The sequence below is a fragment of the Protopterus annectens genome, chromosome 7.part0 (genome assembly GCF_019279795.1).
Source record: "Protopterus annectens isolate FY-2018-M chromosome 7.part0, PAN1.0, whole genome shotgun sequence".
Lineage (NCBI taxonomy): Eukaryota > Metazoa > Chordata > Ceratodontiformes > Protopteridae > Protopterus > Protopterus annectens.
This window is the reverse complement of record NC_056739.1, coordinates 1,584,211,310-1,584,236,041: the sequence shown is the minus strand read 5'-3', so window position 1 is coordinate 1,584,236,041 and position 24,732 is coordinate 1,584,211,310. Positions and strand designations below refer to the sequence as shown.

Sequence of the window (24,732 nt, the reverse complement as noted above, 5' to 3'; positions counted from 1 at the left end):
AATAGGTAAGCTAAATACCTTATATTAATGTAGAAGACAAAATGCATCACAGGATTCATCACAACATGGTGAAGACAAGCAATGCGGGCGAAACCGGTGTGGGTTTTTTGCTGTGCCTGGATATTTTATCCAAAGTGCGAGGAAATACAGATAGTACTGGACCTGGTTGTGTATTTTTATATGTATGTATGTATATATATATATATATATATATATATATATGTATGTATATATATATTTACATGCACACAGATATGTGTGTATATAGATATATATGGATCTGCTTCATATGTTCAACACTTTAAAATGCCGAATTTCATATGGCCGATAAATATACCAACTCCAAAATCTTTCCATTCCACAATGTATGGCTCGGCCATATGAAGTTCGCCATTTTATATATATATATATATATCTGGGATCCGTGCAGATGATCGACTACATCTCTCACTGAATCCCAGTTTGGTGAGCATACTTCTGCGAAAGTGCTGTTCACCGAAGTAGCACTTTCGCGTAAGTATGCTTGTTGTTCCAGTTGTACTACGGTGCAGTAAGGGAAAATTCCCTTTTCCCCACTGTAATGCGACCTTGGAGTGAGAATATTAAATTAGGGCATGGTGTGGGGGGCTTGTCCCCCACATCGGGGGTGCAGGGGCTTGTCCACCTGCATTCAAATAGATTTTGTGGGGGGTTTTTTTAACATACTTTAACGAAAGCGCTTTTTCGATGAAAGCGCTTTCGGTAAAGTGTGTTCGGTGGTAATGGATTCGGGCATTTGAACTTTCGTTCAAAAGTCCTAGATCCATATATATATATATATATATATAGATATATATATATATATATATATATATATATATAGATATATATATATATATATATATATATACACATATATATAATGTGTGTGTATATATATGTATATAATTATCTTGATGGATTTTGTTCCTGTTGCTTACTGTCTGGAAAAGGCTGATTTAGAATATAATTTTTCTTCAGACTGGACAACTGGATAATCTGTCTCTGTTATTGGTGCTGGAAAGGAAACTGATCTTTGAAATCTAAAGTTCTTTTTATGATTGCAAAATAGAGTACCTCAGAAGTTTCTCTCACATAAAGTAAAGGAAGTTGAAATGATGAGGTGTATGTAACAGGTAAGTGGTTTAGTCTCAAGTCTTTCAGATTAAAGCAGAGGAGCGTTGAGTGGACAGATGTATACGAGGTCCTGTTGTGCAGAAGCTTATTCTTTGCTATAGCTAAGAAGCATTTTGTGGAATACATAACTAAATTGCTTCTGCTGTTTTTCCTGGTTTATGTGGTTTACAACATTTATTTATTTATTTATTTATTTAAATCCAGAACAGTATATTGATGATCATCGAAGACATTCTGTACAAGTCAAGCATTTTGCTGATGCTGTAACTGAGCCTTCATTGCTTGGACATATATATGATGAGCTTGGAATCACATCTCCTCCAGTGATCTCTCTCTCTTCTGCAGTGCCTCCATTACTTCCGGATCTTGCAGCATGTATTACTGACATTCAGCAACAACCTGTTCTTCATACCGAGTTGCAGAAAACTGATTCATCCAAACATTTTGAGAGCTGTGGACTGGAAACTGCAGTACATAACTTAAATTTAATAGATGATTCTCTTCAAACTTATTCTGATGATGCTTTGCTCGTACCAGAGGTAAAGTGCACAGGTGCTGTATCTAGAAGATTGTCAGAAGTGGCAGATGTATGTTCTCGTCCATGTCAACTCCTTCCACCTCAGGCAATCCCTGCCCCCTCTCTGATGTCTCCTTCGGTTCCTTTTGCTTCAGACAATGTATTAGAAAAGCCATCCAGCATTCAAATATCTTTTAATTCAGAAAGTGGTCAGCAGTCTTTTGTAGCACAGCATGATCTTTTATGTGAAAACCAGCTAATGGCTAAAATCCATATGGCAGTCAATCATGAAGATGGTTTGCTGCAGAGCCCTGTACAATGCATTACTGGTTCATTTCCACAATCAGCTCAGACAGATTCTCAGACGATACCTCATGCAGGCTTTTCCTCCAGTCAGCAGCAGCAGCCTTCAACAGCTGAATCAGATGGAGAAGGCCGGTCAAGGGTTGGATTTGTTGATGGTACTATAAAGAGTCTGGATGAAAAGCTGCGTAATTTGCTATATCAAGAATTTGTTCCAGCCCAGCCTGCTGCAGGTACTTCGGAGATTTCAAGTTCTGAGTGTGCTGCCATGGACAACTTTGACTTAATTAGTTTTCATGAAGATGGTTCCACAGCTTCTGCAGTAGTTCTGTCCATACCGATCTCTGAGGCCCCAAATGCTGGTCATCTTGGTATTCCTGATGATTCTGTAAAAGAATCAGTAGTGCCAGGTGCTCAGTGTGTGGTCATGGAACTCTCATCTGGTGGGACTGCACAAGACAAAGAAGTTATGAACGTATTCTTACTTTCATCAATGGAGCCATTAAGGGAGACCCCTCCTTCAGCACAAGCTGGTCACTTTGTACCACAACCGAAAATGTTGCCTCAGACCGTAAGTTGTACTTAATTATATGACTTTTATTATGCACATAATAAATTGTCCAGATTAGCTAATTAGTAGCAAACTATTTTTAAGGTGTCAGTAACTTACTAACATTTCAGTTGTTATGGCTAGAGTAAAATATCTTGGGATATTTTATGGGCCAGAAGGAGGCTTTAAAAATAGCTTGAATGAAAATAGTTTATACTCTAGTAACAAAATGAACATGTGACCTTTCAGCAAGTCATTGTACTGTGTAAAATCATTACGTTCCCTGCCATTGGGGGAGAAAGTAAATGTATGATATTTATTGCTTGCACTTACACTCTGGAAACTCTTGTCTGACCATTGGAGTTTGAGACTGCTATAATACTTGTTCAGAAGTATTGTGCAGAAGTGGTGAAATCTGTACAAGTGACAGAAAATAAAATGCATATGTATTATTTAAATTGAATTTCAAAACTTGTCTTTTGCAGGCCATTTTAGAATAATTTGCAGCTACCAAGATTTACAACTGATCCTTCACTTTAAAAGTGTAACATCTGTGACTCTGATATACAGGGATCCATTCATACCTTTCAACCACTTATGACAGCAATTCTGGACAAAATAAAAATGGGGTGCAGAGTCCCAAAATAGGGACAAGTTTAGAATATTGCTCTCATAAAATTAGAAACTTGATAAAATAGCAAGTTATGCATTAACATTCTTTACTGAAGGGTATGAAGATGTGGAACTCATGTCTGGCATTATTTAGTGACTTCAAACCTCAATGAGTTGCCAGGAAAACACAGTTGTTTTGAGGAACAAACCAATAATATGAAAGAACAATCTGAACAATTGGGAGATATAGATCCACGTTGCATGCTCTGTCTTTCTTATAGAAAAGAGGAAGGCCACAGATTTTTCAGTTCTTTTCTCTTCAGCTTGATAACACAAATGTTCTTGAGTGTAGTTCCATTATCTGCAGATATCTAGTATTGCATTTATCAAGTTTTTATTATTGTCATGTTGTGGCTAATTGCTTATTTCTTGAAGTTGCTATTCAGACATCTTCTGTAGAAGATCTCCACAAAGGTTTGTTTACTTGGCCATGGGTGTGAACACATCTCACTTTGGTTCAGGCCCTAAATTAAGCAAATAAGTAAAACCACAGAGCCCTTTCAGTAATTGTAATTCCAACTGCAAGGTGCCCTAACCTTTGTAGTATAAGCAGTTTTGTCTTACATAAGTTATTGAGCAAGTTTATAGCATGTAGAAGGACAAATGCAGACAGCACTAGAATTGGGCTTAGACGATGGTTCACAAGGAGAAGAGCTGCAGCTTTTAATAGCTAGCAAATTTGGCCAACTGGCAGTTACTACAAAGAGTTTCTGGAAGACAGCTTTGATTAGGAAGTTGACACAGCAGAACAGATAAACTATTAATAAACGGGCAGCCTGAATGTACTTTCTTGAACTGGTATTCTTTTTGAGTGCAACTCAAATCCAGGAAACCCAGGGCTGGAATGAGGGATCAGTAGACAACAAACTTGCAGCACAGCAGAGGGTGAAATATATAGAAAATTGCTAGCATCATAACATAACTTGCAAGTATCTGGATTAAATTTAAGGAGTGGAAGGGAAGGATATTGCCACCTTTCTCCAAAATCAGTTACCTAAAGCCTTGCATGTGAAGTGGTATAAAACTGTAGAAAGAGACCATTTTTTTAACTTTTTAATTTTTAAAACAAACATGTACAAACCAATATAAAGAAAAATATAACAAAAATGTAACCATTTACAGAGTTCCATAACAAAATTCATTACCGAAAACTAAATCATTAAAACTTATCTAATCATTTAATTTTAAACCAAGACCTGTATTAGAGGTATATTCGATGTTCTCATTTTTATAGTTGACAATTCCTTGTTGCAAACATTTTAACCAAACAAATGAATAGAGCTGGTTTACATTTCCAATTCTTTGTAACTACTTTCATTTTTATGACTAAAATGGACCAAAGAAGATGCAGTTGTACTTTAGGGATAAAATCTGGAACTGGAGCATTAAATAAGATCAAAGAGTTCTAATACAATTATCCAACCACAAAGCTTGAGCAAGATTTGTAAATTCAGCCCAGAAAGGTGTTACCATTTAACATTCTTTTGTCATGAAGCCAATCTGTATCAGAAACTTCATTACATCTCCAACAATTAATTTTTTTCAGATGTATATATTAAAACAACTTTATGCAGAGTTTAAAAAAGAAATCTATGGAGATATTTCCAAGTATAGATTTTTCTAATAAAGAGAAGTAGTAGATTTTCCAGCAGATTTTAAAATTAAACTTTTATCTTTATCAGAAAAAATATTTTCATTAATTATGTTGAATAGTTCCTAAATGATGAGTCTGAGGAAATGAACTCTACTCTTATAATTTATAAATTGCTGATGCATAAGATTTTTTACTTAAGTTACTATTGATTTTAAATAAAACTCTAGAATCTTTGGAATATATTTTGTTTGAAAATGCATAGCAATTTTAATTTCACCACTAGCATATTTTTACAAAATTATATATTCAACCAGTTATTATTCTCTGAACAATGTCTTACAAGAAGATAATCCAGGGTATGTATTTTATTTCCAATTAAGAATTGATGCTAAAAGACTAAATCAGTATCATTAAGATATAACCTTTTACTTATATTAAAAGTCTCTCGACATCCAGTAGTATTAGGTGTAGGGATTTATAGAAACAGTAATTATTTAATGATATAATTGATATTCATAAATCTTTTAAAAGTAATAAGAATATAATCTGTAAAAGGGAAAGAAATGAAGTTTTTCTTTTCATTCATACATAAATCTTTCAAAATCCAATAAAATTTAGTAATTCCAAATTGAGAATAAGAATCTACAAAATATGTATTATTATTACATAAACTTTCATGAATAGATTTCCAGTTAGATTGACCAGCCACTAATGATGTCAGCATACTGTAAATTCAAATCAGGAAAGTTTATTCACCTAATGAAAATGTGAGTAATGGCTTTCAAGCTGATTGTCCCTGATTTTCACCACAATTATGTTAATGACAGGGGGTCTCATAGATTCCTAGGTTTAGAATTCTGAAATGGAAAACAGGCATTCATCATATTGCTTTAATGTTTATTAGATTAATAACTGCTAAATGTTTCAGAGCAGATTTTCTGAATACTTATTCCAGAGTGCACTTCAAGAACTGTCACTGACTGTGTAAAATTCTTTTTGTAAAAATATTTTCATGTGCATAGAGACATGTAGGAGCTCCCGGATTATGTAGCCCAGGCAGGTATGACCCTAGCCCTGAGCAGCATCCTAACATCACCCAGAATGATACCACAGTACAAGCAGAACATGATTGATTTCAGCAATTGGCTAAGTTTCTGGTGTCATTCTAAGGGGATCCAGTATTTATCTGCCTGGGATGACATGATTGACAGACCTCGATGCTTTGCCAGAGATAGCCTGCATCTGTTACCCCTGGGCTTCCAGATACTGGCCAAGGCTCTTGCCACCTCTGTAGTGCCTTTTTTAGGTGGTGTTCCAAAGACCAAATTACCACCGTAACAGCTACAAACAAATGCAATCTGAGGGTCATGCTGTTCAACACTAGAAGTCTAAATCTCAAAATGCTCTCCTTAAAATGTAGAACATTGACATTTGTGCTGTAACAGAGACCTGGTTCAAGGCAGCAGAAAGCACCCATACACTACCAAGGCTATAACTCATTCCACACCTTTTGGCCCCAGAACTTGGACCAAAGCTCTAAAGGCGATGGTGTTTCCATATTCATAAAGGATGTGCACACCTCCAGACTGGTAGCCCAACATAACGCATCAGAGATACTTCAGGTTCAGCTAACATTGGATAAGACAGCGATTCAGGTCGTAGCCTGCTATAGGTCCCCAACCATGTCCCAAGATTCACACTCCATGCTCCTAAGCACCCTGAAGAATATTAGGCTCCAACCTAACACTCTCATACTGGGCGACTTCAGCTACCCCTCCATTAACTGGGAAAACTACTCATGTACCAATACACTTGCCCAACGTTTCCTGGAATTCATTAATTCTAATGCCCTGGTCCAGCTCACTCTTACCCCCACTAGAGGTAGCAACATCCTTGATCTGGTCATTACTAACATGGGCGACCATTGCTCTATACCAATAGTCAACTCCTCCCTGGTTCGATCCGACCACAAACCACTCACCTTGGAAATCCACATCCCTCTCACCCCACCCCCACCCCTGCAAAGGTAACCACCATGAAAACTTCTCCAAAGCTAACTTTGGGCTTCTAAAAAACAGAGGTGGCTAACTTCACGGCACCCATGCAAATGGAGAATAGTTGCATGACTGCCAAATCATACACCAGTGCACTGTACAAACACATACACAAATGCATGGATCTCGCCATACCCAGTAAAACCAAGACTCTCTCCTTCAAAAAAAAAGGAATTCAATCTGGTGGTCCCCTGCCATAAACAAACTCTACAACAGAAGGAGGAAACTGATGGGGAATAAGGTGAAGTCCCAATACTGGAAAAACTCCCTTATCAGCCTCAACAAAAGGTTGAGATCCCTCATCATATCTTCTAAAGCTAGCTATGAAAACAGAATTGCAGCAGATAGTAAAGACAACCACAAGGCCTTCTATAGTTATGTAAAGAATCTCCATGGCAATACTCAGATTTGCTCTGAGCTACTGCACAATGCTACCTCCAATACCGAGCCAACAGATATTGCCAATATACTGGCCAACAGATTCAGTGCCAACTTTACCCCCCTCACCCCCCAAAGGACCAGTCACAATACCAGTAGATTGCTAGGCACCCAGTATTACTGATGCACAGGTTAAAACAGCACTGTTCAAGGCCAAGAATACAGCTTCTATGGGACCTGACAATATACCGGGTTGTGTTCTACATGAACTACATAGTGAACTGGCACCACATCTGTGTTCCCTGCCCTGTTCAATCACAGCCTCACCTCAGATTTTGTCCCCACTAAATGGTGCATTGCTACAGTCATCCCTCTCCACAAAGGAGGAGTAACTACAGACCCTGGGAACTATCACCCCATTAGCCTGACAAGTCTGATATGCAGAGCAATGGAACACATCATCAAGGACCTAATAAACAAGAATATAGGGAATCTCCAAACTCTGAATCCCACACAGTTTGGTTTTGTTAAGGGTAGATCATGCCTGCTTAACTTGGTTGACTTCTTTGAGTCAGTCACCAGAGCTGTGGATGAAGGCTAGGTGGTTTATACAGGCTACCTTGATCTGGCCAAGGCCTTTGATACCATTCCCCTCTCAGGAATCATAGAAAAACTCACTAAGCTTGGCATCAAGCCCTGTATCACTAAGTGGGTTGCAAACTGGCTCTTAGATAGAACACACAGTGTGAAAGTAGCTGACTCCAAGTCAGACTGCCGACCAGTCACAAGTGGAGTCCCACAGGGATCGGTCCTGAGTCCTCTCCTTTTTGGTATCTCCTTCTCAGAAGTCCAGTCCAACACGGAGGGACTCTGGCTGACAAAGTTTGCAGACAATTGCAAGTTGGGAGCCATTATTAACTCCCCAAGTGATGTTGACATCCTCCAGAAAGGCCTCACTGAGACCAGCAACTGGTGTCACAGCCATGGCCTTAAGCTGATTGCCAAAAAATGTGTCATCATCCCCTTTGGGAAAAACCCAGTTCCAATGAACTACCAATCGATGGTAGCCCTCTGAACACAGAAGGCGTTATAAGAGATCTGGGAACACAGGTTGACAGCAACCTCTCTCTTGACTACCACACTGCCACTGTGGTCAGAAAGTCCTTCTATGTGGCACATCTCATTACTAAGAGTTTTGCATCCAGGAAGAAAGAGGTCATTGTCTCCCTCTCCTCTTCCCTCGTTAGGCCAGTCATCGAGTACAATGTCCCATTTGGCATGTACCTCACTGGACACCTCCAACAACTGGAGAGGCCACAAAAGTACCTCACAAAGCTCCGGAAACCTCAACCTCATTACCACAATCAACAGAATGTGCTTGAGGAACAGGTTCATAACTCAGAGACTGCCCATGCTATGGAATAGAATTCCCATATATGTCAAAGAGAGCACCTCACTGGGCCTCTTCAAGAAAAATCTTGATGAGTGGATGGGAAATAGAAAATTCACCCCGGGGATTTCTCCAGTGACTCCACTCAACAGAGGCACTGTAAACTAAGGTCAGGTGGCACGATGCCAGGGTAAATCCTATGGGCTAGGCTTGTAAAGGCTGTAGGGCCATTAGCCTAGTACACACCTATGAACCTATGATTAGAGCAGTGCAGGTGTTTCAACAGTCTCTGTACCTCTCAACTGTACAGATTTTCGCAGCATGTCCAGATTTTTGCATTATAGTTTTGGTCTGTTTCTCATAAAACTGTGGCTTTCTGACAAATCATTGGAAAATCATTGAGGGGTCAAATCATTGAGTTTCATGCTTCATACTCCTTCAAAAAATTCATGCTAATGCAAAACCTGTTATCCTGTCAACTTTCTAAGTTTGTAAGAGCAATATTTAAAAAGTATCCCTATTTTTGGGCCTTTGTCTCCCCATTATTTATGGTTTTGTCCAGATAATTTCTTGTTCTAAGAAGTTGAGAAGTATTCCAGTCTCTATTTGTGAGCGTGTTAATGAGCATTACATTGTCCACCCCAGCTATCCCTGTTCAAGGGTCTAAGGCAAGGGTACTGTATCTTCCTCACCTTGCTTGAAGCCCTTACACAAATAGATGATGCAGAAGGATTTATGGAATGGAAGTTCACTGATATAGACATGCATACATTGATTTTTGCAGGAATTGGGCAAGCTACTATAAATGTTAGAGCAGTCTGCTACAATGACTGGCCTTTAGTTCAAAATCAATAAAATTGAAGTATGTTTACTTGCATAGTCAGCTAAACAAAGTTATAGACTTAAGTCATCTCCTAAGTTCTCAGGTATTAGAAATTGTCCTTCTCCAAGATGGGAGATTTCCTAAGGTGTTAGAATGGCTTACTGTAATGTCTTTCATCTTGGAGAGGGAAGGCTGTAGTCTAATACCTAAGCACTTGGGAGCTGACTGAAGGTCTAAACCTATATTTACCATTGTTGCATATTACTTTAAAAAATGTGCTGTTTATTCGGCTACTTCTACTGTATTTGTGTTTCTTCCTACTTTATTAATTTATTTTTGCTTTTGCTGCTTGTTCTTAAAAGTGTTCAGTTGCATCTATTCTGCTGTATTCTCCTGTCCTCTAATTTACCTGGTCCTTCCTGTCCTCTACCTGTTTTCTGCCCACATTGACTTACCTAGCATTATGGATGGACAATTTCCCACAGTTTCTCCAGGCAGCCTGGTCAACATGGGCATCCTGAGGAATTGTAGCAATTGCCTCATGGACACTGACAACCCACATATGATCCACACAAATTCATTATGTGAGAAAGGCAGCTATATCAAGAACCTAGAATCCATCTTTTTCTCACCAGTCAGTTCATCTAATACTAAGCAGGTTGTCAGCATGCACACCTTACCTCTTGCACCTACCAAACCAACAGCACATAAATCTACATATGTGGAGGTCCTTACCAGAAGCTTACCTAAACACCAGAGACCTCCCAAACACAAAGGCAAGCATGATTCACACAATACATTCTCTGCAGAACATAGTTCACATAATATATTAAATACCACTGCCTCACCAGTCAAGTCCCTAAGGCATAACACAAAAACAGACATCTTAGTCGTAAGCGACTCAGTTGAGACGCACAGATGTCCCTCTCACCAGGTTGGATAAGGAAAAGGTCACGGTCAGCTGCCTGTCAGGTGCCAGGATCTGCCACATCACACATGCACTCAAGTCTCTCAACAGGCACCGTTATGACTGTCATAGTCCATATTGGTATGAACGACTTGAGATGTAACTCACTGGACTATATGAAGAGACACATGACTAATCTCTCTGATTGTGTCTCAGGCAGCAGGTATGTTCCTAGCTTTAAGCAGCATTTTACCTTCTCCTAGGATGACACCTCAATGCAAACAAAAAATGATTGACTTTCAACAATTGGCTTAGTTTCTGATGTCATTCGAAGGGGATCCATTATCTGTCAGACTGGGATGACATGGTCGACAGACTTCGATGCTTTGCCAGAGATGGTCTTCATCTGTCACCCCAGGGATTTTGATTACTGGCTAAACCTCTTGCCACCTCCATAGTGCATTTTTTAGGCATTGTCACAAGAACAAAATTCCCGATGTAAGAATACCCTCTAAAAACAACCTCAAGGTTATGCTGCTGAACACTAGGAGTCTAAACCAGAAACTGCTGACATTTGTGCAGTAACTAACACCTGGTTTAAGGCCATGGAGACCACTCCCAGCTATACCAAGTTACATTTCCTTCCACACTTTTAGACCACAAACTGAAGGCATGAGAACTAAAAAAGGTGGTGTACCAATATTCATTAAAGATGAATACACCACTAGATAGGTAAAGAGCAAAATTCCCGTGAATTACTTCAGCTGCAGTTGACTGCATGTAAGACCCCCTCTTCAGTTCATTGCCAGCTATAGGACCCCCTCCATGAATCAGGACATCTACTTGAGTCAATCAAGATACAACCAAACACCCTAGTTTTGGGTGACTATAATTACCCATCCATTGACTGGGTAAATTATATGTGTACTAACTCACTAGCCCAAAGGTTCCTGGACTTCAATAACTCCAGTGGCCTGGACCATCTGGTTACCACACCCAGAAGGGGCTGAAATATCCTGGATCTGGTGCTTATCCGCATGGGGGGACAACTGCACCACCTGTAGTGTGTGGCCATCCCTGCTGAGATCTGACCCCAAATCACTTTCTCTAGAAGTAACTATAACAGAAGACCCCCCACACACACTTTAGCAACAACTAGACTAAAAAAAAATTCTCCAAGGCCAATTACAACCTCTTATGTGACAGCACAAATAGCTTCATACCCCCTTCCCCCACTGATGGAACAGACACCTGTGCTGAGTTATATTGCTTTATATGAGCACCTGTACAGTTGTATTGACTCTGCTGTACCTGACAGAAGCAAAGCAAGATCTTCAAGGAAAACAAAACCTGGCTGGTGGACAACTGCCATTATCAGGCTATACAACAGAAGAAAGAAATTGCTGTAGGAAGGAAGGGTCTCAAAACTAGGAACACTCCTTCCTCAATTTAAACAAGCAAATAAGACTCCTAGTGAAGTCCTCCAAAGCTAACTGCAAATCCAAATGAGTTTCCCTAACTAAGGATAACCCCAAGTCTTTCTTTAGTTACATCTGTAACCTCAAAGGTAAGGCCCAGATTTGCCCCGAACTCAGTTAATGGTACTACATATACTGAACTTGTGGATATAGTAAACCTCCTGACTAACAGGTTCAGTGAAAACTTCACTCCACTGTTCCCACCACATCCCTAGCACCTCTCCCCACCTAGTATCTCCAAGGAGCAGGTCTTAAATACCCTCTCCAAGGCCAAAAACAGCCTCTGTGGGACTAGACAACATCTCTGGCTGTGTTCTACATAGGTTAAAACAGAAATTAGCATCACCACTGGGCAAGATTTTCAATCACAGCCTAAGCACTGGCTTCATCTCAGCAGAATGGAAAACTGCTACCATCATCCCTTTTCACAAAGAGGCCACATCCACAGACCCCAGGAACTGTAGACCCATTAGCCTGACCAGCCTTTTCTGCAAGGCCATGAAACTAATCATCATGGACCTTATTAACAAAGATATAAGAAATCTCCAAATGCTCGACCCCGCCCAGTTTGGCTTTGTCAAGGAGAGATCATGCCTGTTAAACTTGGTGGACTTCTTTGCGACAGTCACCAAAGCCCTAGATGAGGGCAAATCTATGCATATGGCCTACCTAGACTTAGGCAAGGCCTTTGACATAATCCCCTACTCAGGCATCATTGATAAACTCACCCAGCAGGGTATCAATCCATATATTGTCAGGTGGGTTGCAAACTGGCTCATTGATACAACTCATACCGTCAAAATAGGGGACTCCACCTCCTCTAGCAGAACCGTAACCAGTGGTGTTCCACAGGTATCGGTTCTGGGACCCATACTGTTTGGAATCTACTTCTCTGAGGTACGGGCTAAAACTGAAGGACTGTGGCTTGCAAAGTTTGCTCATGACTACAAACTGGGAGCAATAATTGAAAGTCCTATTGATGTCAGTATCCTGCAAGAAGGTCTTCTGCAGACTAAGGACTGGTGCTAAAGTCATGGTCTTAAATTTAATGCAAAAAAATTCATTGTCATCTCCCTTCGGCAAGGATGATGCTCCTCCTGAAAACTACCACATCAATAGCAAAACCCTAAGCACACAATCATTGGTGAGAGATCTGGGCACACAGGTCGACAGCAACCTTAGCATTGATCACCATGTCTCTACAATGGTAAGAAGGGCATTTTATATTGCTCATCTCATAAGTAAGGGCATTGCATCCACAAAAAAAGAGGTTATAATCCCCCTATACTTTTCCCTGATCAGGCCAATAATAGACCACAACACTCCCTTTGGTATGCTCCTTTCCAAACACCTGCAGTAGTTGGAGATACCACAAAGGTTCCTTACAAAGAAAATGTAAGGTTTTCAAGATCTGTCTGATGTGGACAGACTGAAATCATTGTCACTTTACTCTATGTTGTACAGACTGCTCAGAGGCAACCTATGCCTTGCATATAGAGCAATCTCTGACCCAGCTTTAATGGAAATGCACATTCAGAAGTCAAATCACACACTGGTCACTCGCTCAAAGGATTTTAACCTGGTATGTGAGATCAACAGAACTTGCTGGAGAGACATATTTGTCTCACAGAGGTTGCCCCACCTTTGGAACAGTCTTCCTATTCATGTTAAACAAAGCCCCTCGTTGGTCCTATTTAAGTGCAATTTGGATGATTGGATGGGTAACCAGAAATTCACCCCAGGGGTACCACCTGTGTCCCTCTTGGACAGGGCAGTAGATGCTGATTTTAGTGTCTGCTTGAACCAGACACCCTTGAGAACTCTTTTTGAACTGGGCTAGGCTTGTAAGTGCCCTGGGGCCATTAGCTTCGTAACCTCCTATGATCCTATGATGGTTACCAAGCCTTAAATAAAAGTGATTGCTCTTGAGTGACAAATATAGTCCCTGTATGGATACAATTGAAAATATGTATTATAAATTTTGAGAGTATAGATATGTAATCAATATGTGATCACTAGCAATGTGGTTAGTATTTGTGGCATTAGGGTAAGTATGCAAGCCATTGGCGTGAATACTGTTAAATGCTTTATCCTTACAACCTCTCATTATTTGAACAGCAAGCACAGGTAGACCTAGTGAGAAAAGGTCACGAGAATACAAAAAACACAATGTGGCCAGCATAAAATAAACTGACCATCACAGGTGGAACGTGTAAAACTTTTAATCTAAAAACAATAAAAGCCAATAAAAGAAAGGTTACGTAATCTGTAGTAAGAGACAAGTGACTTTTTTTTCCCCATTGGTCAGTTTGTATTTTAAGTATTGAAGCACTTTCATTGATGTATTATAGTCTGAAGAAGTGGCTATCAGCCATAAAAGCGCTTACCTTCTTTTATTGTTTGTATATGAAAATTTTGCACGTTCCAGCCATGGTGGTAGAATTTGTTTTACTCTGTTCAAACTCTCATTAAACTGAATTTGGTTGCTGTAGTTTGCCTCAGTTACAGTTACTAGACTGTACTTTCCATCAAGCTGTAAGAAGTCAGAGGACTTGTCAGGTACTAAATGAGCTTGCTTTTCATAGAAATAGGTGCATTTATTTTTGACAGAAGACAATGATGGTGGACAAGAATTTGATACAGGAGTGCTGTTAGCATAACACCTACTAAGTCTTTACTGTTAGCTGACTCTGTCAAGGGTCTTGACTGCACTGTAATACAACTGCAGGAGAAGTTGGATAATTTCAAATGATTGATATGATTCTAATGTTGTATTGGGACAGTATGGATATGTAAATGTATATATGTATGTATGTATGTACAGCAATCATAGAAGTTTTGAAATAAAAAAAATGTTTTGTTTCTCAGTCTAGCTTACCACACAGAAGAATGCATAATAATTTAAAGATTTAATAGAGTGCAACATTTGCTGTTGTTTGTAAAGTTTTAGGAAATAGCAAAAGAATACAAAATTAGATAACAAAATACTTCTCATTGTCCTCATCAGGGTTTTCTTAATTAAGTTAATACTCAGGCTTGAACCAGATGAGATTTGTACTGTCTTCAGTTAAAATTAGCATGGTAAAACATGTCCCTACTTCAGTGTGTAACTGAACTCTGTGGATGTATTTTCCATTTGACAGCACCTCACATACTGCTTACATCTGTAGCTGATTACATCTCAAACATTACTCTGCATTTCAATACAGTTAAAGCATCGTCACACATAAAATGGCTGACATAATTAAAAAAAATTAGATAATGTTACCTATAAAATTGAAAGAAAGAAGTTTGGGTATGGTGACCGCCACCTCTGCTTTATATTCCAACAATATCATTCAGGCTGATTTCTTAGAGCAGAAACAATGGAGACTAATATCTCACTGATAATGAGCATGGTTCTCTTATGAATGCTACCATCATAGAAACAGAGGATTCTGGGTAAGAACAGCAAGTCTATTCCTGACCTGAGTAACTAAGTACACACGTTCTGTGGAAGGTTTCCCACAAGTATAAAAAGGAGATTTTTTAGAAGAAGAAAGTTACAGGGCTATGCAGAGAAGTACCGGTGACTCATTGTTGGTATGTGTCTAAAGAATGTGAAATATGCACCTTTCTAAACTGAAACCTTAGGTGATTGCTCTAATGCCTAAGATAAGACTGATGGTATGTGAATTATCAGGAAAGTATTGCCTCCATGGTATGCATCCTCTTAGTAAGAAGGCAATGCTTTCTAAATTGGCCAAGAGTTGTGTGTGTCAAGGTATTCAGTGTGCCATTCAGAGTGGAAATGTACATCCCCATCCTTATTCTTTGTTGATGGTTTTCTTCTTTCCCTTTAGGCATGCACTTCCTCAGTAAAAAAGTTAGCTGTCTGAGTCTTCTTGGCCTATGCCACAAGCATGGCAGACCTAAGGAGATGACTGCACTGGTGCTGGAATGACTTTAGTTTGAGAAGTTAATATTGTGGTGAGTTTCACCATATTGTATTGTCTGAGCTGAAGAAGAACTTTCCTAGAGTTTATCCTTTTGTCTGATTTTGCACTTTCTTGTAATAAAACCATGGGGCTGTTATGTATAATTTATGGGGTTGGGTTACAGGGGTCTTGCCCCCTTGAAAAAAAATGCTTGTGTTTTTGTCTGTTCATTTAGTTCACCATTTTTGTTATTACAGTCTCAATAAATGGTGAACTGAAAAACTGTTCTTCAGTGGGTAGTAGATAGACTATCCTGATAACAACTAGGACCATGATGTATAAAGGTAGTACCTTTAAATATAAAGAGTCTAAATAAAAAAAAAAATGCCCACTTTGAAAGCACTGTTAACTGATAGCACAAAATGCAATGTATTGTAAGACTCCAATTCTGTTTGATTATTATTAATAGTATTCAGATACCTGTCAAACTTCTGGTGTGTTCAAGTTTCCAGATGTAGTGAATGCATATCTGCAATTTTTTTTCAGAGAGTGGCTAAACCTAATTGTAAATAGAAACTTCAGATTAGAAGCTTGCAGCAGAGTAAAAATTTCAGTATAGAATATTTCTTCCATGAGGCTTTATAAGGGAACTCAACCTCATTAAAATATGTTAATCTCTGCAGAGATTTTGTGCGAAATTTAAGAATCAGACTAATAAAATCAGACTAGTATCCTAAGTTTGAAGTCCTTTTAGCAATTCAGCTATGCAAGCATTCTTTCCTAACAGTATTAAAACATTGCATTTCGAACCCTTAAACTGAACATCGCTTGCTGAATTCTTGTACTAATATTGTATAAATCCTGAAATAGATCCTACATTAAACAATATGTCTATAATAAATGGCAAAGGTATATTGAATTGATAGATCTATTTTTAATGGCAACAGTGCTTGTAGTTAAAAAGTAGAACAGCAAAACAATTGTTTTGAATGGGGCTTCACTCATCTCTACCCCAAATGTGGGGGATTTGCCCCATACACTTTGTAAAGTATATAGACTCGTGGGGATGCACTCACTACCTCAGAATAAGGGGGATTCATGGTTGGACAAGAAAATGAGTATTTTCTCTAATCCAAGCGAAAATGTAGATTTACTATACATAATTAACACTCTTGCTGGGGAGCAAAACCTTCTTGCAAAAATATTTTGACTTGTTTATAAAATTTCTTTATGCTTGTTTCTTAAACGTATAACAAATTCAAATAAATAATTTATCTTTAAAGCTCTTACAATTCTGTTAACAGAAGAAAAAACGATTCACAGTAATTACACAAAAATGTAACCAGGTGGTATATATCGAATGATTGCAAAAGATGTGAAAATTCAAGGTCTGGGTTGTATATGAATATCATTCTCAAGTATATGAATATCATTCTCAAGTACACCCACTGTTAAAACCAGTTTAAATCTAAATTAATAAATTGAAGAGTATTCAATTTATTTATTAATTTCCATAAAGGAATAACAGGTTTGCAAAAAAAATGTTTGGAAGATTTGTGTGTCAAGATGACAGCATACGTTATCTGTCCCATCAAATCCAAGAAGGGAAGTGGGTAACATAGATAAACTATTAGTAAATTAGAAAACTAGGTGGCTTTATAACATTATTTCAGATGTCAACACACTCTTAGAGCATTTGAAATGCTATGCACTATCTGTCGCTTAAAGAAGAGTACTAGTAATTTTACTTGTACCAATTTTAACTTTAGCTTGTATGTTTTAGAGAATAAGAGACTGGTTGGATAGACTGAATGAAATTTCACAATTCTAAAACATCTTAAAAGTTTGGGAACGAAAGTTGAAAAACAGTGAAACTTTGAACTGGGGGATGAAATAATCTTAAATATGGTCAGATAGTCCACTGGTAAGTTATTGTAATAAATCTGATTGTAAGATAAAGGGATGTGATTTATAAAATTTAAAATCTGAATTTTAAATCATTCAGCAATGGGAAGAATTATTTGTTTTATTAATAACTAATACGGTTGGATTTGAATAGACTTTTGGCAAAAGTATTGTCTTTTTACTTCAGAGATTCCAACAGAGCTTGAAAGGATAAAACTAATCTTAAGAGTCTTTTTATGGAATAAAACTTTCTAATCTTTTGTTTTATCAAAGTGGGAAATGCTTAAACATTGAGTTTCTTAATATTTAAAAGGCTAACATGAAGAACAGCCTATCTGGGGGCTCAGTGCTTATCCTTAAAAATGCAAGATTTTTAACAGTTTGGAATCTCTGTTATAAGATAATTGGTAGCACCGCTGTTAGATTTGGGAGTTGGTTTGGGTAACCATTTGAAAAACTGGAACCAAGTATGTCTAATGTGGAGACGAAGTATCCAAAAATCCAAATTTGTCTATACTAAGGCCAAGATTGCTATTTCATAGAATATTCTATTTTCTCCAAGGTATGGTGATTTTATTTTTCGTATTTAAAAGTTTGGGACTGTCCCTTGCAAAAAAAAGAAAAGTTTAAAGGAGAAGAGCTGCATTTTCAGTCCTTTTTACTTATTTATGTATGTATGCATGTATTTTTTTTTTGGTGTGTCAGGACCCAGCATAAGTCCTGACATTTCAGTAGGGAGCTGTTAGTTTATCTTTGTCCATTCTTGAACACATTGGGAGACAAATATATTTAGAAGTTTTTAAAACATTTTTGGGAATATTTTTGTGATGGTAAATTGAAATTAAAATTTACTTCTAAAAATGCTAATTTTAAAACTGACATTTTGAATATTAAGGAAAAATCATTATAAATCCATTGAATAATATACTGCCTAATATTATTCATCTTCTTTCGGCTGTTCCCGTTAGGGGTCGCCACGGCGGATCATCTGTTTCCATTTCTTCTTGTCCTCTGCATCTTGCTCTGTCACAACAACCACCAGCATGTCCTCTCTCACCACATCCATAAACCTTACCTTAGGCCTTCCTGTTACCTGGTAGCTTCATCCATAGCATTTTTTCCCAATATACTCAGCATCCCTCCTCAGCACATGTCCAAACCAACGTAATTTTGCCTCTCTGGCTTTGTCTCCAAACCTTCCAACTTGGGCTGACCCTCTAATATACTTATTCCTAATCCTGCCCACCCTCGTCACACCCAGTGTAAATTTTAACATCTTTAACTCTGCCACATCCAGCTCTAACTCCTGCCTTTTTGTCAATGCCACTGTCTCCAACCCATATAACATAGCTGATCTCGCTACCCTCTTGTAGACCTTCCCTTTCACTCTTACTGGTACTCATCTGTCACAAATCACTCCTGACACTCTTCTCCACCCACTCCATCCAGCCTGTACTCTCTTCTTCACTTCTCTTCCACACTCACCATTACTCTAAACTATTGATCCCACGTATTTAAACTCATCCACCTTCGCCACCTCTACTCCTTGCATCCTCACCATTCCTCTATCCTCCCTCTTATTCACACACATATATTCTGTCTTAGTCTTGCTGACCTTCATTCCTCTTCTCTCTAGAGCATATCTCCATCTCTCCAGGGTCTCCTCCACCTGTTCCCTACTCTCACTACAGATCACAATGTCATCTGCAAGCATCATAGTCCACTGGGACTCCTGTCTGATCTCACCTGTCAACCTGTCCATCACCATTGCAAATAAGAAAGGGCTCAGAGCTGATCCTTGATATAATCCCACCTCCACCTTAAATGCATCCATCACTCCCATTGCAGACCTCACTGCTGTCACACTACCCTCGTACATATCTTGTACCACTCTTACATACTTCTCTGACACTCCCGACTTCCTCATACAATACCACAATATTATTGCATTCATTAAATATATTTACATTATTAACATTAGCAGTTTGCAATAGTTACTCAGATTTTTTCAGTCATTCAATTATCTTGATAGAAGCAAACTTTAAAGTACTAAAAAATGCCACTCAAAAAAAGAAATAGTGGTTTGTCCAACAGATGCAAATATATTGGCATCTTCCAGAATCGGAGGAATGTCAGATGGGGAGCAGGAAGATTAAATGCTGACATATCCAAAATCACTTACCTTGTTAATAGTTGCATACATTTGTAAGACTTGATTAAAGTATTTGATTAAGGAAATAAGGGTTCCAAATGAAGGGCAAGTAAAAACAGGAGTAGTAATGTTCCTGACTTGTACCAGAACTAATATGTGTCAGATGTGATTTATTCTACTGATGAGCAAAATTTCAGACTGAAATGAAGAAAGAATACTAGGCAAAGCCTTTATAATGCTTTTAGCTAACATGGCCAGCAACATTGTGCATCACATTTTATTATAAATGTGGGTCTGTATTTTTTGCTTTGAAAAGTTATTATTGGGTTAAAAAGCCAGTGCAGTCTGGTACTAATACAAATCCTTAATGCCAACTTGAACTAGAATACAAAACAGTTTTGAGCAAGCAATTAAAAAAAAACATTAAACCCATCTGTACCTAATGGTGTGTTTACCTTTATGCCTTTAATTTTAGCTAATACTAATTAAACAAAATGAGTTACTTGTAAAAGACTCACTCGTGAGGAAGGGAAGAGCAAATGGGAGTTTAACATATCCAAAAAACTGTGAAAAAATTACTGTAACATGAATCACTGCAATTTATTTTCCAAAAGAGATAAAAGAATACTTTAATAATTCTGTTGCACATAGATCTAGCTCTATTTAATGTCATGAGAACCTGGAAGAGAGAGGCAGGAAGAGTGGAGAATTAATGACTGATGTAGGTTTTGCCCATCCTTGAAGGGAGGGAAGCAGGTAGGCTAGTCTGTTGTAGTGCTACTCCCGCTGTGGTATGGACTGGTGAGATACTACACTGCATGAGGACAGGGGGACTGCTGTGAGTATGAAGCAAGCATATGTCTCCCTAGGAAGCTGCTGTAATGAGTATCACAAGTGCTACATAGGGGGATTAGGCCTGAGGAGTTTATGGTCCATTTTGTGTAGTATAATGGCCTACTCCCAGCTTCTGGCCCTTAATTCCTGTTGAAGAATATGGAACATTTGGCTCTGCCCTTGGTAAAGGAATGAATACGCCTGGCAGTTGTGATCTCCATTCTCCCCCCAGCCGAGAAATGAGCCTGCCTATAGGGAGCTGGGAGTGGGGGCTTTAATTCCTGATATGTACATCTGTTTAGACCCAACCTGTATAACTGAGGTGAACTTCTAAGATTTATGACCTCATTTGTTATCATAATATATATAATTAGTGGTTTGGGGACCCTTCAGAGTAAGTTTCATAAAGTGTTTCCTCTGACCAGAGTAGTAATGCATTATAATATAAAGTAAGCGTATGATAAACTTTTTTTTTAATTTCTTCCTGTTATTCACCATTAGAATTTTCCAGCTATTCCTCTACTAAGGAGGAATATATTGTATTACTGAGTTTTCCAATGTAGCTTTAAACAATTTAAAAATGGAAGCTTTTCTGATTAAGAAACAACTGATTTGAGTTTTAAATATCACACATCTATTACAAGAAGAACTATTAGAGCCAGCCTAGCTCTGATACTTGGGAATATATTAGCATAACCACAGTTTTTTCCCCTTTAAGTGCTTTAAAGGAAAATCCAGTCAGTGCTCTTCTCACTTGGTACTCAGCAGAAAATTTTTGGTATCTGCACTCAAGACGCACTGTTTCCTAAAAGCTATTTTAGTGTCAAATGTCCTCAGATAAAGGGTTGTACTCACAGTGACTCTCCAGTTCTGACCACCAATTAAGCCATGAATCCTTCCTAAAATTAAACAGAAAGTTTCATCTTAAGGTTTATTATGATATAGAGCCTCTTGAAAATATTGCTGCTGTGTAATTATATAAAGTCCCAGTACATGTCTAAAGTCAAAAGGGGTAGGAAGGATGATGTATATGGGGCCTACTTTAGACATTTATCGTAAAGTCCTAAGAATTCAGGTGTTAGAAGATCAATAACACAGACTTGTATCTAGTTTGTTGCCAATGCTACTGCCTTCATATCCTCTGCATTGCTGAGACCACTACATACTGGGGGCATATCCCCCTCCACCAGATGGGTATTCTCTCTTCAGAAAGGAAGATTTCTTGCCCTTTTGATCATGCCTGCCACCATGACAGGAGAGTGAAATGAAAATGCCAGCATCATACTCTGAACATATGCGAATGGTTCAACTACTGGAACATGGTAGCTTTGCAAATACTCTGCTTAACCGTGCACTGGAGGGTTGTGAAGGAAGTTCATTTCTGCAGTGGCACACATCCTGTTTGATCCCTACCTATGCATATCTGCCCATCAGAATCCAGTATCCTGAACTCTTCTGTTCTTTTCCAAGACTAAGCTGTTGCAGATCTTTCCAGCACATTGCCCCCTTTCCCTCCCTTCTGAGAGAAGAAAGCAGGCATAATGTATCACCCATGCCCCCCACTGGTTCCTCCAGTTCATTGGCAGTAGTTGAATCCAGGCTGTCTGGGTCATAGTTGTGGCGTCAATCCCGTATGCTTTCATAGCTGACAAAGTATAATAATCTTTACAGAATTTATTGCTCCATTTTGTATTGTATAAAGCAGAACCATATCATGATATCCAAGTGTTCCACAAAATGTACAGTAATATTTCATCCAGCTTCTGAACTTCTTGTCTTACCCTGATGGAAGACCATATGAGTGAATCTTAATTACATCTAAAAAGGTAATATTTATGCAAGTTTGTGTTAGTCTTTTCCCTCACTCTCTTCCAAAACAACTGATTTCTGTTAAACACTGTGAAAATATGATACCAAATCTGTCTTTTCCTACATTCTGTTGTAATGCATTTGTCTTGCAACTGCGACCTTCCTATGTGCAGTCTGTCCAAACAATTCTGCTATTTGTCATGCTCATAGGTTTTCTTCTTTAACGATATTTACATACTTGCATTCTTCTCTAAACTTTCCCATCCTGTTTATCTCTCATAACAGAAACTCTTCTATATTAGATGGTATCACTTTATTTTTATGTATTTATTTCTTGTCTGTTATAAAATTTCACATTTCCAGTCTATTTCTGTATTATTTGCCCCTTCCATTTGTAGTCATCTGTGACTTTTTTGTTATTTATAGTTATCTCCCCCAAATTTGATTGCTGTTCCATTAATTTGCCATTCAAAATTAAGAAGGATGTAAAAATAGTATTAACTGAACTGCTACCAGTCCATTTTTCTCATTCGTTATAACACTCTCTTCCAATGGGGTTCAACTTGCTCCACATGGACAGACTCTGGTTTCCAGTTTTTCCTGTAACAATTGTATTCATTTTAAACAGAAGAGTAACAATATTTAAACTTTTCCCTCAGATTCATGTGTTTTATGTGTGTAAATATACATACATACATATATACACACACACCAGAATTTTGTTTTTCATTCTTTCCAACATGTCTACCCATTGTTTATTTTCAGGCTCATATTTTGTTGCTACTAGTTCTATCTTCTCTTCTTCCCATCAGAAAGAACATTCTCTCTTCTATCTCACTCAGTCCAAAACTCTTGCTATTATCATTCTTCAGTACTAAGTTAAACATTTAAAAGTGTACTGTACCACCAATACCTTCTCTGATTTCTTCCTTTTTGAATTTAAAATGATATGAAAAGGAATTCATGTTCCTCCATGCATTTCACTTTCCATGCCTCTCCTACCTTTCTCATGTCTTTATTCACCTACTTAATGCATATGCTGAAAATATGGACTTAATACACAGCCTGCTTGTGCCACCCATTTATTTTCAGTCCTTCCTATATTTACCACCATTGTTTTCAACCAAGACAAACTGGAAAATTCCTCCACATATTCTCTAAATTCCCAGTGAGGCATATAACAACAAAGTATTTTTATTTGCACTTATCTGAATTGTAAATTTGACTATAAATATACTGTAAGGCATGCTTTCAGCAGGTTATTCTCTCTAACTGCCTAGACAATTCATCACTCTAAAGAATTTACTTTGACTACATTAACTGCACATTTTATTTAATACGTTGCAAATCAATATTTTTCTATTTATGTAATTAAATGAGCAATATATTTTACAGCATTTCTACTAGGCCTCCACTTCAAATTCAGGCAGAGAAGAAGGGTTATTTTAGAGACTTATGTTTCTATGAGAGTTGCTCTTTCTGATTTTAGTCATGACTTTTTTTTTCTTTTGTTAAATAACCTGTTAAGGTAAGGATTCCACCAGAGTGGTCTGTCTTTGATGTTAGATCTGGGCTTACTTCTGGTAGGTACAGCAGCCTCGATGCAGCCATTTAATTGTTTGTACAGGGTTTCTGTAAATAAATCTGCATGGGTAGCTGTGTTCTCGGGATTTGGAGACACCATGAATTTAACAATCACTTAATAGAATGTTGTTTGCTTTAATATAGTTCCTAACTGCTATGGGATTAGTTGGGTTGTCTGGGTTGAATTTTATTTCAAGTGAGACAGCTTTGTGGTCCGACTTCACCAATGAGGACCTGGGGGGTGCAACACTCTCCCATGTAGGTGAGCACTAGGTCTAAAATGTTTGATCCTCTGGTTGTGGAATGCACTATCTGGTCCAGGGTGTTTGTGCTGTTGAAGTCTAGGAAACACTGTGCCTGTGATTTAGAGGCAGTGTGCATTTCAGTCTACAGATAGGTAGTTAGTCTCCCATGAACAGAGTATTAGGTTGGATGGTGAGCACCTCTAGTAGATCTAGGTAGGAGGTGTGAGCTTCATGGGTCATAGAGGACCATAGTAGCTGGTCAGTACATGGTAGAGAACCTTGTATATAGACAATTGGGCATGAATGAACTCCAGGGCATCATCCTGTTTAACCAGCCTAGAGTTGTATTTACAGCTAGCATAGATTGAGTCAGTCTACCTGTAGTCCCTGTCTGTGCTGCTGTTGGTCTAAATGTGTAGAAGGCACTGTACCCTTCCACTGCCGGAGTACTTTCTGCTGCTTAAA

The 24,732-nt window shown here is 38.3% G+C and overlaps 1 protein-coding gene across 9 annotated transcripts in view; it reads left to right on the top strand.

Moving 5' to 3' along the window:
* Positions 1–24,732, top strand: part of WNK2 (WNK lysine deficient protein kinase 2) — a 2,812,908-nt gene that overhangs the window by 2,010,966 nt on the left and 777,210 nt on the right. For 8 of the 9 annotated variants that reach the window (XM_044078134.1, XM_044078133.1, XM_044078139.1 and 5 more), the window contains one exon: positions 1,360–2,546. In XM_044078134.1, the coding sequence (XP_043934069.1) occupies positions 1,360–2,546 (1,187 nt within the window). The remainder of the gene's footprint in view (positions 1–1,359; positions 2,547–24,732) is intronic. The other variant, XM_044078137.1, reaches the window with a different exon arrangement.